The sequence below is a fragment of the Amblyraja radiata genome, chromosome 27 (assembly GCF_010909765.2).
Source record: "Amblyraja radiata isolate CabotCenter1 chromosome 27, sAmbRad1.1.pri, whole genome shotgun sequence".
NCBI lineage: Eukaryota > Metazoa > Chordata > Chondrichthyes > Rajiformes > Rajidae > Amblyraja > Amblyraja radiata.
This window is the reverse complement of record NC_045982.1, coordinates 3567451-3584306: the sequence shown is the minus strand read 5'-3', so window position 1 is coordinate 3584306 and position 16856 is coordinate 3567451. Positions and strand designations below refer to the sequence as shown.

At 45.4% G+C, this 16856-nt stretch overlaps 1 protein-coding gene and 3 non-coding genes across 4 annotated transcripts; 1 reads left to right on the top strand and 3 right to left on the bottom strand.

The window, feature by feature from the left end:
• Positions 1-605: 605 nt before the first annotated feature.
• rpl13a (ribosomal protein L13a) lies at positions 606-6555 on the bottom strand. Its single transcript, XM_033044903.1, has 8 exons — positions 6450-6555; positions 4368-4440; positions 4130-4195; positions 3706-3807; positions 2957-3042; positions 2715-2774; positions 1174-1296; positions 606-736 (listed from the first exon to the last, which is right to left on the bottom strand). Exons 1-8 carry the CDS (start codon positions 6468-6470, stop codon positions 650-652), a joined length of 618 nt encoding a protein of 205 aa, XP_032900794.1. The 5' UTR covers positions 6471-6555; the 3' UTR covers positions 606-649.
• LOC116988676 lies at positions 2841-2915 on the bottom strand. Its single transcript, XR_004416027.1, has one exon. It is a non-coding gene; the product is annotated as a small nucleolar RNA SNORD34 (small nucleolar RNA).
• LOC116988674 lies at positions 3968-4042 on the bottom strand. The gene has a single exon (XR_004416026.1). It is a non-coding gene; the product is annotated as a small nucleolar RNA Z195/SNORD33/SNORD32 family (small nucleolar RNA).
• Positions 6556-6736: 181 nt separating the features above from the next.
• trnaw-cca lies at positions 6737-6808 on the top strand. Its single transcript has one exon. It is a non-coding gene; the product is annotated as a tRNA-Trp (tRNA).
• Positions 6809-16856: the final 10048 nt, after the last annotated feature.

Sequence of the window (16856 nt, the reverse complement as noted above, 5' to 3'; positions counted from 1 at the left end):
TTTACAGATTATGGACAGAAATGAAAGATGGCGTTTAATCCAGGCACATGGGAGATGTTGCTCTGAGGGAGATCATAGGCATAGAAAATAGTTAACAGCATTGATGCAGAGGGATTAACACAAGTGGATAGAGGTGTATTGTGTGCCCACATTGAGAGCTCTAGTTAGGCTGCATCTGCAGTTCTGGTCACCCTAATATAGGAACAAAGCTGTGCATTTTGAAGTGGGTATCAGTTTACCAGAGTGCCACCTGAGAGGTTACTAGCTACAAGTGGCTCCTTAGACAGTCAGAACCTCCTCCCCCCCCCCCCCCCCCCTAGAATGGAAATGTCAAATAACAGGGCATGGCTACAATGGTCAAAGAGGGGGAAAGTTTGAAGATTTGAGGCACAAATGTTTTTGTAGCAACCTGGAATGTACTGCCGGGGTGTGGTGGAAACAGATACGATATTGGCATCTGAGGCTTTTAAACAAGCAGGTGAATGGTGCAGGCAGAATGCAGCAATGACAGACTTGGACTGAATGGCCCATTCCTCTGCTGCACTGTTCCACATTACCATTAACTTGCTTTGATTGCAAGATGCTCAATGAATCAAGGACACAGCTTTTTTTAAATATTGCTTTTACTGCCAAAGTCTCTTAGTGAACATCAAACAAGGACACCATGTAGTTTTAGGACTTCAGTGTACTTGGCAATTTTGCTTTCAACATTCTTCTCAGCCAATCGCTTCAGTTTCTGCAAACAAAATGGATAAGCAGCCATTAGTAAAACAAGTTAGTACACAAACATCACAATTAACAATTTAACATTTAGTAGGACAAGATAGCAGATTAGTAAACAGGTCAGAGGATATAGGGCAAAGGCAAGAGGAGAATGGGGTTGAGAGGGAAAGATAGATCAGCCTAGATTGAATGGCAGAGTAACCTGATGGGTCAAATGGCCTTATTCAGCTCCCATCATTTATGAATGTATGAAGAATTTGAAAGCAGCTCCAACAGCTATACCCGAGTTTCCCTTTGAAAGTCGTAAACGTATAAACCCATACACAAGGTATCAATTCAGATTTCCTGTTTGTGCACAGGCAGGAGGGGGAAATCAAGGCCAGCTGGATGGATAGAAGTTGGCAAACCACTTCAAAATGGGATTATGTGGAATATTAGATAACCACTTACTAAAGTTTTCTTCTTTTTTGAATAGTAAATCTTGGCCTTTTCTTTGCGTTTCTCTTCAAGAGTGGCTGTGATTGCCTGGTATTTCCAACCAACTTCATGCGCAAGGCGACCCAGAAGAGCAAACTGCAAGAAGATAATCAGTTAATAACAAAACAGACTGTTAACAATACATCTTAGACACGATTAAAATGTCTTCTGCAGGTCAACTGCCCAAAAACCATCCACAGAAGAATAGAAACATAGAAATTAGGTGCAGGAGTAGGCCATTCGGCCCTTCGAGCCTGCACCGCCATTCAACATGATCATGGCTGATCATCCAACTCAGTATCCCGTACCTGCCTTCTCTCCATACCCTCTGATCCCCTTAGCCACAAGGGCCACATCTAACTCCCTCTTAAATATAGCCAATGAACTGGCCTCGACTACCCTCTGTGGCAGGGAGTTCCAGAGATTCACCACTCTCTGTGTGAAAAAAGTTCTTCTCATCTCGGTTTTAAAGGATTTCCCCCTTATCCTTAAGCTGTGACCCCTTGTCCTGGACTTCCCCAACATCGGGAGCAATCTTCCTGCATCTAGCCTGTCCAACCCCTTAAGAATTTTGTAAGTTTCTATAAGATCCCCTCTCAATCTCCTAAATTCTAGAGAGTATAAACCAAGTCTATCCAGTCTTTCTTCATAAGACAGTCCTGACATCCCAGGAATCAGTCTGGTGAACCTTCTCTGCACTCCCTCTATGGCAATAATGTCCTTCCTCAGATTTGGAGACCAAAACTGTACGCAATACTCCAGGTGTGGTCTCACCAAGACCCTGTACAACTGCAGTAGAACCTCCCTGCTCCTATACTCAAATCCTTTTGCTATGAAAGCTAACATACCATTCGCTTGCTTCACTGCCTGCTGCACCTGCATGCCCACTTTCAATGACTGGTGTACCATGGCACCCAGGTCTCGCTGCATCTCCCCTTTTCCTAGTCGGCCACCAATATTGAGAGGCCAGCACCTTTAGTGTACATTATGTAGGTTAATGGTAATCAACTTTCAAAATTAACGTTACTCCGTGAGTAAGGCAAGAGCAATGAATCCAATATTCCCATATACCCAATTTCAGTTTATGACAGATTTCAAAACACTGCAAATTTGGTTTTCACAGGATCAAAGCGATACATTGCACAAGCAGTCAATCCGTTAAGACTGCACTTCACCATTAAACACACTGGGTATCAGCCTTGGCAGTGTCATAGGCAAGGCAAGGATGAAGAGAAAGCCCATTCAAGCTGGGAAAATCCCCAAATAGATCTCTAATGGGACATGTTCCTATGCTATCTACTTCAGCAAGTTGAGGCAATGGTTTCATAGCAGCAAACTAGCAAAGCCCCATGCTGTGACATCCCCTTAACCCAGAAACCAACCGCAAGATTTCAGCTGGAGTACAACAGCAACTTTCAGCAGAGATCTGGGAATAAATGCAAAATCTGAGACTCAGCCTTGCATCAAACACTTAAAATGAACCCCCACCCCACAAAGTAAATGTTCCCTCTCACCTTGCGAGTTGGCTTCAAACGTACAATCTTCAGGGCTGCTGGTACAACCATGCGTTTCCTCTGGAAATGCAAACGCCACACATTAACACCAGGCAAGGAAACAAAACCAAATCTGAAGATCACCCATTGAGTCTCAGTTTAGTGTTTCCTCTCATTTCGAAGATCAAACAATGTAGGTATAATCATTCATCAGTGACAGAGTATATGCACAAATTATTGTACAATATTGGTTTTCCAGTTACCTTGTCATAGGGAGGAGGAATCCCATCAAAGACCTTCAGTCTGTCCAAGGCAGCTTGACCTCTCTTGGTCTTGTGTGGCAACATACCTTAAATCAGTGTGAGAAAATGCTGCTTTATTGTTCCATACCAACACAGGTTATAACTGATACACAATGGTTTGAAGGGTAGTGGGTTTAGGTTATCAATACAAGTAAAACATTGCACCAATCCAAAGCTCCCTTTACTCATTAAGATGCTCATTAAAACAATGCATCTTAAGTTTTAACTTGATCCTATGAACTGGCCCTGATCATTTCTTGCGTGGGGATTGGCAGTGAATGTTGCATTTATCAATGAGAATTTGGATCTTTAATTACATTAATGCAAGCTCAAGCTGATGCACATTATTATTAAAAGTCCTCAGAACACAACTCTCCCATTCCAATTGCTTATGCCCCTGTCCCACTTAGGAAACCTGAATGGAAACCTCTGGAGACTGCGCCCCCACCCAAGGTTTCCGTGCGGTTCCCGGAGGTTGCAGGTAGTGGAAGCAGGTAGGGAGACTGACAAAAACCTCCGGGAACCGCATGGAAACCTTGGGTGGGGCGCAAAGTCTCCAGAGGTTTCCGTTCAGGTTTCCTAAGTGAGACAGGGGCATTATGATTCGGTGTAAAATGGCCTGCGGAAGACTGCTGCAGTTTAAGATGGTGGTGTAACATCAATAGCAGTTAGGAATTGTGAATGAATGATGACCCTTTACAGCCTATTACCTCTTACTGTCCTCCAGAAGATCCGGCTTGGTGCTCTGAAGTGAAATGGGCCACGAGAAGGATTAGTATTCATTCTCTTCCGCAAAAAAGAAAGATACTTCACTACATAAAAAGAGAATTAGCTGATTAACTGCACAGAAGAAATCCGATGCTATTCATAAAATTATATAGCTTAACAGTTCCAAGTGTTTCAGTAGATATAGTTACTGTTTTTTACACATTAAATTTAATCACAGACTTTGTTCATCTCAAACTTAGACTGCATGTCTCAGATGGTAGTGCATGTGAAGTATTCTCATTGTTGGAAAACTCGATCCACTTGTTCATCACAGACAGAAACAGCTTTAAGAATAATCGAGCCATAACAATAAAGAAGCTTTTATCAAATTAGCTCCACAACCTTTGGGAAGGCAAGTAAACTTACGCTTGTTCCGGTAAAAATTCCCAGAAATGTTGATCCCTTCGCACCTCACCACTACCACTTTATGGCCTTTTGAGAGAAAAATACAGGTAAGCATTTCCTGGATTAAATAACGAGGATTACAATGTAAAAAGCATCTCAGATGGTAGTGCATGAAAGTATTCTCAATAAAACCTTCAAAGTAGAATCATTCCTCACAGACAAATATGAAATGCCTTGCAAAGTGGTCACGTTTGAGTACCTAGTAAGACCTGTTTGGCCACGATCGCAGCCAGGCGACCAAGGAGATGGCCCCGGCCATCCAGGAGCAGGACCTGCAAGTGACAGAAAGACGACCAGTTAGACAAACACACCAAACAACGTGACACCAAGAGTCATGGCAAAGCCAGAAACTTGGAGGACAAACGCCTCAGAGGGACAGACATTTCACTGCACATCTTGTATGTGCATGTGACAAATAAAGTTGACAGAGCAATGAACAAGCCCTTTGTCCCAACATCAATGCCAACCAAGATAATCCCCATCCCAACTTGTCCCATCTGCCTGCGTTTGACCCATATTCCTCTAAACATTTCACATCCATATAGCTGTCCAAATATCTTTTAAAAGGTTACTCCACTGGCAGTTTCTCCCATATCCCCATCACTCTGTGTGTGAACCACTCTCCATGATCCCTATTATAAACTGGTGCTGGAAAAACTTGACAGCATGGATAGTGGATAGGCGACATTTTAGGTTGGTCTGTTTCTTCAGACATAACATTGCCTATCCATGGTATAGTCTAAAGAAGCACGCTGACCCCACATGCCACCTATCCATTCCCTTCCCAGACCCACCAAGTTACCCCAGCACTACATATCCTTACCTGCATTTTCACTAAACGTCTAGTCCATGTCTTAAATGTTATCGTATCTCAACTACCTCCTCGGGCAACTCATTCACCACCCTGTTGCCCCCGGGTACCTATTCGATCTTTCCTATCTCACTGTATATCTATGTGTGTCCCCCACCTCTCCCAAGGCATCTTAGTTCCACTGTTCACATCCTCGTATCCATCTTGTTATCACACCTTCCACAGCCAACAATGGGCCATTAAAAGGTAGACAAAGGTGCTGGAGAAACTCAGCAGGTTCAAGTTCAAGTGAGTTTATTGTCATGTGTCCCTGTATAGGACAATGAAATTCTTGCTTTGCTTAAGCACACAGAAAATAGTAGGCATTTATTACAAAACAGATAAATGTGTCCATATACCATGATATAAATATATACACACATGAATAAATAAACTGGTAGTGCAAATAACAGAAAGTGGTTATTAATAATCAGCGTTTTGTCCGAGCCAGGTTTAATAACCTGATGGTTGAGGGGAAGTAGCTATTCCTGAACCTGGTTGTTGCGGCAGCATCTGTGGAGCGAAGGAAAGAGGCAACGTTTCGGGCCAAAACCCTTCTTAAGGCTGATGCAGGGTGGGGGCAGGAAGAAGACTTTGGTCTACCTTCGATTTTCCAGCATCTGCAGTTCCTTCTTGAACATTAAAAGGTCCACCCTTATGGAGGGCCACGATTTGTTCTTGCCTCCACCCCCCTCCCTCCTTTCAGTCAGAAGAAGGGCTCAGATCCAAAGCATCGACTATTCCATTTTCTACAAAGATGCTGCCTGACCCGCTGAGATACTCCAGCATTTGGTGCCTATCCTCGGTGTAATCCAGCACCTGCAGTTCCTCCCTAGTCTGTATCACCTATGGGCCACGTGTGTGTGTGCCCGCCCGCACCCCGCGTGGTTGCCGGCCGGCCGGCCCACCAGGGAGCAGGGCCCGAGAGAGGGGCCTGGTCTACCTACACACACACACACACAGCCCCTTGCACTGCTGCTGCCCCACGGCCGATGGGTCCCCTGCACGATGACGTGGCTCGACGGGCCGTGGGGCCCCGAGCGGGGAGGTAGGCCCATCAGTAGGCCTCAGGCTTGGAATATTTTGGCGGGCCAAGAAACCAAGGCCGCGGCCAGGCCGACTGTTCGGGTTTAAGGGGCCGGGGGGGAGGGGACCCGCTGTCGGCGCCAGCACCTCGGTGAAGCCGCGAGAAGGAAGAGGCGCGGGGTGGGCCGGGGTTGAGGCGAGGCGCTGAGGCTGCGGCTGGGCGAGGAGGCCGATGGAGAAGCGGCCCGGCGTGCCAACACCTTGACGAAGCCATGGCCGCCGAAAGGGGAGAGGCGCTGGGCCGGGGTGTGAGGGGACGGGGCCGGGGTGTGAGGGGACGAGGGGACGGGGGGACGGGGGGCCGGGAGGCCGGGAGGCCGGGAGGACGGGGCGCGGCGCCATCACCTTATTGAAGCCGTCCGCCATCGCCGCGGCGCCGAAAGGAAGAGGCCGCGGGGTCTCCCCGCCTAAAACACAGGGACATCGTGCCCCCGCCCCCTTCGTTGACGTCACCACCCCGCCATTGGCCACCCGCCCCTGACTGACGGATGACGTACGGCCCTGCGTCAGTCGTCATCGCGTTTGCAGACCATCTCTGCTCCCCATCCATTCCCCGCGCAGCCGCAGTCGCATCCACCATTGCAACACTGCGCCACACGGCTGATTAGCGCGGCCGGGCCGCTCACCGCCAGGACCTCGTGGCGCAACGGTAGCGCGTCTGACTCCAGATCAGAAGGCTGCGTGTTCAAATCACGTCGGGGTCAAACTTTTTTTTGAAACACGTTTTTAAAATACATTCCTACATTAGAAATATAATAATTGCATTGTTAGCAGCAGAGAGTATTTTGCATTTGAGATACCAGCGACCAAGACAGTTGTGAATTTATGGAATTCCCTGCCACAGAGGACTGTGGAGGCCAAGTCACTGGATGGATTTAAGAGAGAGTTAGATAGGGGCTAGTGGAGTCAAGGGATATGGGGAGAAGGCAGGCACGGGTTATTGATTGGGGACGATCAGCCATGATCACAATGAATGGCGGTGCTGGCTCGAAGGGCCAAATGGCCTCCTGCATCTATTTTCTATTTGTACAGCAATTCATTCTTCCCCGCACAATTAAAGCATGGAATAGTCTTCGCCCTACCATAGTTACTCAACCAGACCCAACTAAATTTAAGGAAGCCCTTCTTCTTCAAGAATCCTTTTTTGCTTAAAGGGCCTGTCCCACTTGGGCGACCTAATCCGCGAGTTCTGGCGAGTTTGCCCTCCACTCGTAGTCGCGGCATACTCGACACGAGGTCCTAGGAGGTCTTTGTAACTCTCCTTCATGCTCGAGAGTGGTCCGCGCGTACTTGAGGCCTCGGCTAGAACATGTTGAAAAATACGCCGCGAGTAAAAATAGGTCGCCATGGAAAAAATCAATAGTTTTTTACTCGTAGGTTTAGTCGAGGTAGGTCGTCGTAAGTCGTAATGCTATCATAGGTAATCAAAGTATTTCCTGCAATAACCCTTCAGATGTATAACTTTCTAGCAGGGTTGCAGTCAATCAAGTTGTTAATGATATTCTGCAGCACCTTTTCCATTCTCTTGCAGACAAAAGCAGTCATTGAGGCCACATCCACCGCAGATGCGAATGGGGGCACAGCCACATCTGTAGGCTGGACGGGTGTACAATTTAAAAAAGAAAATTGTGAGCTTAGATTTGACTTTAATTATTTGTCATTCACACCCTTATAAGATTATGAAATTCATCCTCCTTCCATTCGAAATATTTATGTGTTTCAAAAATAGTCCATGATCTGACCTCAAAGACATAAAACATTTAGCCAGTTTAGTTTTAAATCAGAAAATATGTCAGTCAATTGCAGCTTTTGAGGGTCTGCATTGCTTTTGCATTTAAATCCATCTTGGGGTTTTTTCAGAGACAGTCAATGACATCAACAATCACTTACACAGGCCTCAATCCTGCTGGTTCAGTGTTATGTTTATTAGCTTCAGATTATGCTGTTTACAGTCTTCCTCCAAGAGTCACACCGGCACCTGCAGCAAAAGGGGGTTACAGCAGGGACCTGGGGCATAACTGATGTTCTCTCTGATGTCGATGCTTCTGTTCATGTGTAGTATTTGTAAAAGTTAATAGTTTGCACTTTGGGTTTTGTTTGAAGTTCTCACATTTTTTTAAGGTTAATTAAAATTTCTTGTTAAAGACCTTTTCAAAATGTATTTGCTTATCGCAATTCGTTACCTTTAATGCACAAGAAACATAGAAACATAGAAATTAGGTGCAGGAGTAGGCCATTCGGCCCTTCGAGCCTGCACCGCCATTCAATATGATCGTGGCTGATCATCCAACTCAGTATCCTGTACCTGCCTTCTCTCCATACCCTCTGATCCCCTTAGCCACAAGGGCCACATCTAACTCCCTCTTAAATATAGCCAATGAACTGGCCTCGACTACCCTCTGTGGCAGAGAGTTCCAGAGATTCACCACTCTCTGTGTGAAAAAAATTCTTCTCATCTCGGTTTTAAAGGATTTCCCCCTTATCCTTAAGCTGTGACCCCTTGTCCTGGACTTCCCCAACATCGGGAGCAATCTTCCTGCATCTAGCCTGTCCAACCCCTTAAGAATTTTATAAGTTTCTATAAGATCCCCTCTCAATCCCCTAAATTCTAGAGAGTATAAACCAAGTCTATCCAGTCTTTCTTCATAAGACAGTCCTGACATCCCAGGAATCAGCCTGTTGAACCTTCTCTGCACTCCCTCTAGGGCAATAATGTCCTTCCTCAGATTTGGAGACCAAAACTGTACGCAATACTCCAGGTGTGGTCTCACCAAGACCCTGTACAACTGCAACTGCAGTGACCATAAACATAGAAACATAGAAACATAGAAATTAGGTGCAGGAGTAGGCCATTCGGCCCTTCGAGCCTGCACCGCCATTCAATATGATCATGGCTGATCATCCAACTCAGTATCCCGTACCTGCCTTCTCTCCATACCCTCTGATCCCCTTAGCCACAAGGGCCACATCTAACTCCCTCTTAAATATATCCAATGAACTGGCCTCGACTACCCTCTGTGGCAGAGAGTTCCAGAGATTCACCACTCTCTGTGTGAAAAAAGTTCTTCTCATCTCAGTTTTAAAGGATTTCCCCCTTATCCTTAAGCTGTGACCCCTTGTCCTGGACTTCCCCAACATCGGGAGCAATCTTCCTGCATCTAGCCTGTCCAACCCCTTAAGAATTTTATAAGTTTCTATAAGATCCCCTCTCAATCTCCTAAATTCTAGAGAGTGTAAACCAAGTCTATCCAGTCTTTCTTCATAAGACAGTCCTGACATCCCAGGAATCAGTCTGGTGAACCTTCTCTGCACCCTCTATGGCAATAATGTCCTTCCTCAGATTTGGAGACCAAAACTGTACGCAATACTCCAGGTGTGGTCTCACCAAGACCCTGTACAACTACAGCAGAACCTCCCTGCTCCTATACTCAAATCCTTTTGCTATGAAAGCCAACATACCATTCGCTTTCTTCACTGCCTGCTGCACCTGCATGCCCACTTGCAATGACTGGTGTACCATGACACCCAGGTCTCACTGCATCTCCCCCTTTCCTAGTCGGCCACCATTTAGATAATAGTCTGCTTTCCTGTTTTTGCCACCAAAATGGATAACCTCACATTTATCCACATTATACTGCATCTGCCAAACATTTGCCCACTCACCCAGCCTATCCAAGTCACCTTGCAGTCTCCTAGCATCCTCCTCACAGCTAACACTGCCCCCCAGCTTAGAGTCATCCGCAAACTTGGAGATATTGCCTTCAATTCCCTCATCCAGATCATTAATATATATTGTAAATAGCTGGGGTCCCAGCACTGAGCCTTGCGGTACCCCACTAGTCACTGCCTGCCATTGTGAAAAGGACCCGTTTACTCCTACTCTTTGCTTCCTGTCTGCCAGCCAGTTCTCTATCCACATCAATACTGAACCCCCAATGCCGTGTGCTTTAAGTTTGTAAACTAATCTCTTATGTGGGACCTTGTCGAAAGCCTTCTGGAAGTCCAGATACACCACAACCACTGGTTCTCCCCTATCCACGCTACTAGTTACATCCTCGAAAAATTCTATAAGATTCGTCAGACATGATTTACCTTTTGTAAATCCATGCTGACTTTGTCCAATGATTTCACCACTTTCCAAATGTGCTGCTATCCCATCTTTAATAACTGACTCTAGTAGTTTCCCCACTACCGATGTTAGACTAACTGGTCTGTAATTCCCCGTTTCCCCCTCTCTCCCTCCCTTCTTAAAAAGTGGGGTTACGTTTGCTACCCGCCAATCCTCAGGAACTACTCCAGAATCTAAAGAGTTTTGAAAGATTATTACTAATGCATCCACTATTTCTGGAGCTACTTCCTTAAGTACTCTGGGATGCAGCCTATCTGGCCCTGGGGATTTATCGGCCTTTAATCCATTCAATTTACCCAACACCACTTCCCGGCTAACCTGGATTTCACTCAATTCCTCCAACTCCTTTGACCCGCGGTCCCCTGCTATTTCCGGCAGATTATTTATGTCTTCCTTAGTGAAGACGGAACCAAAGTAGTTATTCAATTGGTCCGCCATAATATGGTTGAGTTCTTCATTAGGATGGAGAGTGACATTGTTAATTCAGAAACAATGGTTCTGAACTTAAAGAAAGGTAACTTTGAGGGTATGAGACGTGAATTGGCCAAGATTGACTGGCAATTAATTCTAAAAGGGTTGACGGTGGATATGCAATGGAAGACATTTAAAGACTGCATGGATGAAATACAAAAATTGTTCATCCCAGTTTGGCAAAAGAATAAATCAGGGAAGGTAGTGCATCTGTGGATAACAAGGGAAATGAGGGATAGTATCAAAGCGAAGGATGATGCGTACAAATTAGCCAGAAAAAGCAGCATACCGGAGGACTGGGAGAAATTCAGAGACCAGCAGAGGAGGACAAAGGGCTTAATTAGGAAAGGAAAAATAGATTATGAAAGAAAGCTGGCAGGGAACATAAAAACTGACTGCAAAAGTTTTTATAGATATGTGAAAAGAAAGAGATTAGTTAAAACAAATGTAGGTCCCTTGCAGTCAGAAACAGGTGAGTTGATCATGGGGAACGAGGATATGGTGGACCAATTGAACAACTACTTTGGTTCCGTCTTCACTAAGGAAGACATAAATAATCTGCCGGAAATAGCAGGGGACCGCGGGTCAAAGGAGTTGGAGGAATTGAGTGAAATCCAGGTTAGCCGGGAAGTGGTGTTGGGTAAATTGAATGGATTAAAGGCCGATAAATCCCCAGGGCCAGATAGGCTGCATCCCAGAGTACTTAAGGAAGTAGCTCCAGAAATAGTGGATGCATTAGTAATAATCTTTCAAAACTCTTTAGATTCTGGAGTAGTTCCTGAGGATTGGCGGGTAGCAAAAGTAACCCCACTTTTTAAGAAGGGAGGGAGAGAGAAAACGGGGAATTACAGACCAGTTAGTCTAACATCGGTAGTGGGGAAACTGCTAGAGTCAGTTATTAAAGATGGGATAGCAGCACATTTGGAAAGTGGTGAAATCATTGGACAAAGTCAGCATGGATTTACAAAAGGTAAATCATATCTGACGAATCTTATAGAATTTTTCGAGGATGTAACTAGTAGCGTGGATAGGGGAGAACCAGTGGATGTGGTGTATCTGGACTTCCAGAAGGCTTTCGACAAGGTCCCACATAAGAGATTAGTATACAAACTTAAAGCACATGGCATTGGGGGTTCAGTATTGATGTGGATAGAGAACTGGCTGGCAGACAGGAAGCAAAGAGTAGGAGTAAACGGGTACTTTTCACAATGGCAGGCAGTGACTAGTGGGGTACCGCAAGGCTCAGTGCTGGGACCCCAGCTATTTACAATATATATTAATGATCTGGATGAGGGAATTGAAGGCAATATCTCCAAGTTTGCGGATGACACTAAGCTGGGGGGCAGTGTTAGCTGTGAGGAGGATGCTAGGAGACTGCAAGGTGACTTGGATAGGCTGGGTGAGTGGGCAAATGTTTGGCAGATGCAGTATAATGTGGATAAATGTGAGGTTATCCATTTTGGTGGCAAAAACAGGAAAGCAGACTATTATCTAAATGGTGGCCGACTAGGAAAAGGGGAGATGCAGCGAGACCTGGGTGTCATGGTACACCAGTCATTGAAAGTAGGCATGCAGGTGCAGCAGGCAGTGAAGAAAGCAAATGGTATGTTAGCTTTCATAGCAAAAGGATTTGAGTATAGGAGCAGGGAGGTTCTGCTGTAGTTATACAGGGTCTTGGTGAGACCACACCTGGAGTATTGCGTACAGTTTTGGTCTCCAAATCTGAGGAAGGACATTATTGCCATAGAGGGAGTGCAGAGAAGGTTCACCAGACTGATTCCTGGGATGTCAGGACTGTCTTATGAAGAAAGACTGGATAGACTTGGTTTATACTCTCTAGAATTTAGGAGATTGAGAGGGGATCTTATAGAAACTTATAAAATTCTTAAGGGGTTGGACAGGTTAGATGCAGGAAGATTGCTCCCGATGTTGGGGAAGTCCAGGACAAGGGGTCACAGCTTAAGGATATGGGGGAAATCCTTTAAAACCGAGATGAGAAGAACTTTTTTCGCACAGAGAGTGATGAATCTCTGGAACTCTCATCCACAGAGGGTAGTCAAGGCCAGTTCATTGGCTATATTTAAGAGGGAGTTAGATGTGGCCCTTGTGGCTAAGGGGATCAGAGGGTATGGAGAGAAGGCAGGTACGGGATACTGAGTTGGATGATCAGCCATGATCATATTGAATGGCGGTGCAGGCTCTAAGGGCCGAATGGCCTACTCCTGCACCTAATTTCTATGTTTCTATGTTTATGGTCACTCTTGCCCAAGGGGGCACGTACAACAAGACTGCTAACTAACCTAAATAAAAGAAGTTCTTATTTTTTCAAACTCAAATTGATGTCTGAAAACCATTATTTTTATATTAGTCCAACATGACATCACTTAAAGCTCATATTTCATTTATCATATATTTAGATAATTGAAACACACACCAAATAAAGGAAGGAATGCAATGTATTCCCATTTTAACTTCTCACAATTATTTTTATGAGTGAAAACAGACACAAGCGCTTCAAATGCTCTGCATTTTAAAGGAATATTTATTGTACCTCTCGATAAATCTGAAAATAAATAGCGCACTGAATGTAAAACAGTGTTTATACATCTCGATAAATGTCACTGAAACAAGAAATACTCTGAATTTAAAAGAACATTTTTACACATCTTGATAAATGGAACATCACACACAGCAAGCAAAACAATGAATTGTAATGGGATTTCCCATACATTTCAATTAATCTAAAAATACAAAGAAAACACAAGGAACTTTTTTCTGTAAAGCTTCAGATTAACCTGAGCAATAAAACGCTAGCAAAGATTAAAACAATAAAACAAACCATGCAATGCTTTCAAAAGGATATATTTTTTAGATTTATCTACATTAATCAACCAAACAGAGGCAGGATAAGCACTGCTTTTAGAACAGACATCTGCAAAAATGACATTTTAACTTAAAGGCAAAGAGAAATTCAATAAGTTCACTTCACCTGGAATTAAACAAAATCTGCAGGATTTCAACTGTCCTGAAAAATACATGTTCTTGTCTGCAGTGGGCTCTCCTCCTGGAGTGGTGGACCTCACTTTGTGCTGTGTGACATTCGCTGCTGTTCCTCAAATAATTTAGTTCTGCCATGGCACACTGCCCAGTATTGAGTTGTAGGGGGAGCCGTCCAGTTGTGTATGGCTGCCCTGCCTGCAGCTGTCCGTCTTTTCACATCTTTTTATAATTTTTAGTGTGTTAAAATAGTGTTTTGTTTTGGAGGTTGAGTCTTTTTATGTGGGGGGGGGGGGGACAGCTTTTCCTAGTCCCTACCTGGTCAGAGAGGCGGCTTTCCTCCGAGCAACATCTTCGACCCGTCCTCGCGGCCTACCATCGGGTCTGAAGCGTCTTTTCCTGAGGGGACTGTCCAGAACCACGGCTTTGACGGCGGCACAGCGCTGGAGCGGGCGATGCCTTGCCCGGGTCGCCGCGTTGGAGCTCAAGAATGCTGAGTCCGCCGATGGAACATCGCGGAGCTGCGGGTCTGTGGAGCGGCCAGCTGCGGGCGGCGGCGCTGACTTTGACATCGTGGAGCCTGGGATCTCTCGCCGAGATCGCCTGTGGTGGAGCTCCGTCCAGTGCGGCCTGTTGGCTTCGGAAGCCGCGGTCTCCGGTAAGGAAGTGGCCGTTCCAGGTATCCCAAGCCGCTGAGAGGGTTCTCCCGGCGAGAAGGACCTGAAACATCGGGCCCACCATAGCAGCGACTGCGGAGGCCTCAATAGGCCCGACTATGGGTGAACAAAGGGATGGGGACTAGACTTTGTACCTTCCCTCACAGTGGGAACCATTGTGGGGGGATGTTTTTATGTTTGATGCTAAATTCCTTTATAATGTTGTGTATTCTTATTAATTTTGTGCAATGGCAACTCGAACTTCACTACACCAATTAGGGTATGTGACAATAAATGAACCTTTGAACCTTTGAACCTTTAGTAAGAGATGGTCTCTCTGCTCTTTGGCACTCTTTCTCCCAGTGTTATCTGGCAATCGCTGTAGTGACAGCATAGGTGCAGCTTGTACTCCAGTCCTCATTGCACCTGGTGTTATGTTTCCTGTATGGTTGTCCACCAGGTCCTCCTTGGCTGTTGCTGATGCTGATGCTGATGCTGCACCTCTGATACGGATAAGGTTGTGGACGACATATAATAATAATAATAACTTTATTTATAGAGCACTTTAAAAACAACCACTGTTGCAACAAAGTGCTGTACATGAGTAATCATGGACAAAAAATTATTACACGACAATAAAAACATTAAAAGAGAGAGTAAAAAACAATAAAATTAAAAACATTAAAAGCACTAAAACAGGAGCAAAGTCTCAAGCAGGGTCAAAAGCCAAGAAATATAAATGTGTTTTAATACTGGTTTTGAAGATGGACAGTGAGGGGGCCTGTCTGATGTGCAACGGCAGAGTGTTCCAGAGTGCCGGAGCAGCAACAGAGAAGGCTCTATCCCCTCTGAGCTTCCGCTTAGACCTCGGTACCTCCAGGAGCAGCTGATCAGCTGACCTGAGGCACCGGGCAGGAGCGTATGGATGAAGCAGCTCAGAGAGGTAAGGCGGGGCGAGCCCATTTAAAGATTTAAAAACAAATAAAAGAATTTTAAACTGAACTCGAAAGTGCACCGGGAGCCAGTGGAGGGAGGCCAGAATTGGCGTTATGTGCTCCCTCTTTCGAGTTCCAGTCAAAAGGCGAGCAGCAGCATTTTGAACCAACTGGAGACGAGCCAGGGAAGATCGAGCAACTCCAAAATAGAGTGTGTTACAGTAATCTAGCGTAGACGTGATAAAGGCATGGATTACTGTTTCAAAATGCTGCCGCTCAAGAATGGGCTTCGCCTTTGCCAGCTGCCTTAAATGAAAGAAGCTGGACTTAACTACCGCGCCTATTTGATGATCTAATTTAAAATCACTGTCCATCCTAAAACCCAGGTCCAAAACTGTTGGCTTCACATACCGTGCCAGGGGACCCAAGTCAACAGGGGGAGGTTCACGGCAGCCATTGGGACCAAACACTATCACCTCTGTCTTCTTTTCATTAAATCCTAGAAAGTTTAGGGCCATCCAGGACTTAATGTCCTCAAGACAAGACAGAAGTGATTTGACAGAAAAGGCATCTTCCTTCCTCAGCGGCATATATAGTTGGCTATCATCAGCATAACAATGAAAAGAGATGCCATGCTTTCTAAGAATGGAACCCAGAGGAAGTAAGTACAGTGAGAAAAGCAGGGGCCCTAAAATTGAGCCCTGTGGAACCCCATATGACAGAGGAGCAGAGGAGGATTCAAAACCAGCAAGGCTTACACACATAGTTCTGTCTGCCAGATAAGACCTGAACCATCCCAGGGCACTGCCACCAATGCCCACTAGGTGCTGTAACCGAGATACTAAGATACCATGGTCCACTGTATCAAAGGCGGCAGATAGGTCCAGCAGGACAAGAACCACATAATCACCAGAATCATTAGCTAGGAGGATGTCATTAAAAACCCTTAGCAATGCTGACTCTGTGCTATGCATAGTTTTAAACCCAGACTGGAAAACCTCCCGAATATTATGCTCGTCCAAGAAGAGTTTTAGCTGAGCATAAACAACTTTCTCCAGAATTTTGGAAATAAAAGGCAACTTGGAGATCGGTCTAAAATTGGCCAGAACAGTTTGATCCAGGCCAGGTTTCTTAAGTAGTGGTTGCACTACTGCATGTTTAAAACTTACGGGGACAACCCCAGAACACAAGCTGCTGTTGATAATGGCAAGAACCGACTGCCCTATACTGGGGAAAACCTCTGCTGCGATAGTCTCCACATTCTTGGGCTCCTGCTCCATAGTAGTCAGCAAGCATCGAAATCTGCTGGCGAGGATGCCAAATGCATTTTCAACAACCGTCCTAGCCCTGGACAGCCTGAGATTAAAGATCCTCTGCTCCCTTGTCAAATGCCTGTGTGGGTATGGCTTCATCATCCAGGGCCTGAGTGCAAAGGCATCATCACCAACCATTGTGTAAAATATGTCCGGGTTGTCTTCTCGGGATCAGGCATGCCTGCTGTTCCATCTTCCAGTGCCTGCCCAAGGGAGGTCTCTCTCCAGATCCTACCATCAGCGACACTGCC

Excerpts from the sequence above, each read along its gene's own strand:
- rpl13a (XM_033044903.1), bottom strand. The coding sequence starts at position 6,470 with ATGGCGGACGGCTTCAATAAG. Across the intron at positions 4,441-6,449 it reads TGGCGGACGGCTTCAATAAG|GTCCTGCTCCTGGATGGCCG; the intron begins GTGATGGCGCCG and ends TGTCACTTGCAG. Across the intron at positions 2,775-2,956 it reads TTCCTCCTCCCTATGACAAG|AGGAAACGCATGGTTGTACC; the intron begins GTAACTGGAAAA and ends TTGCATTTCCAG.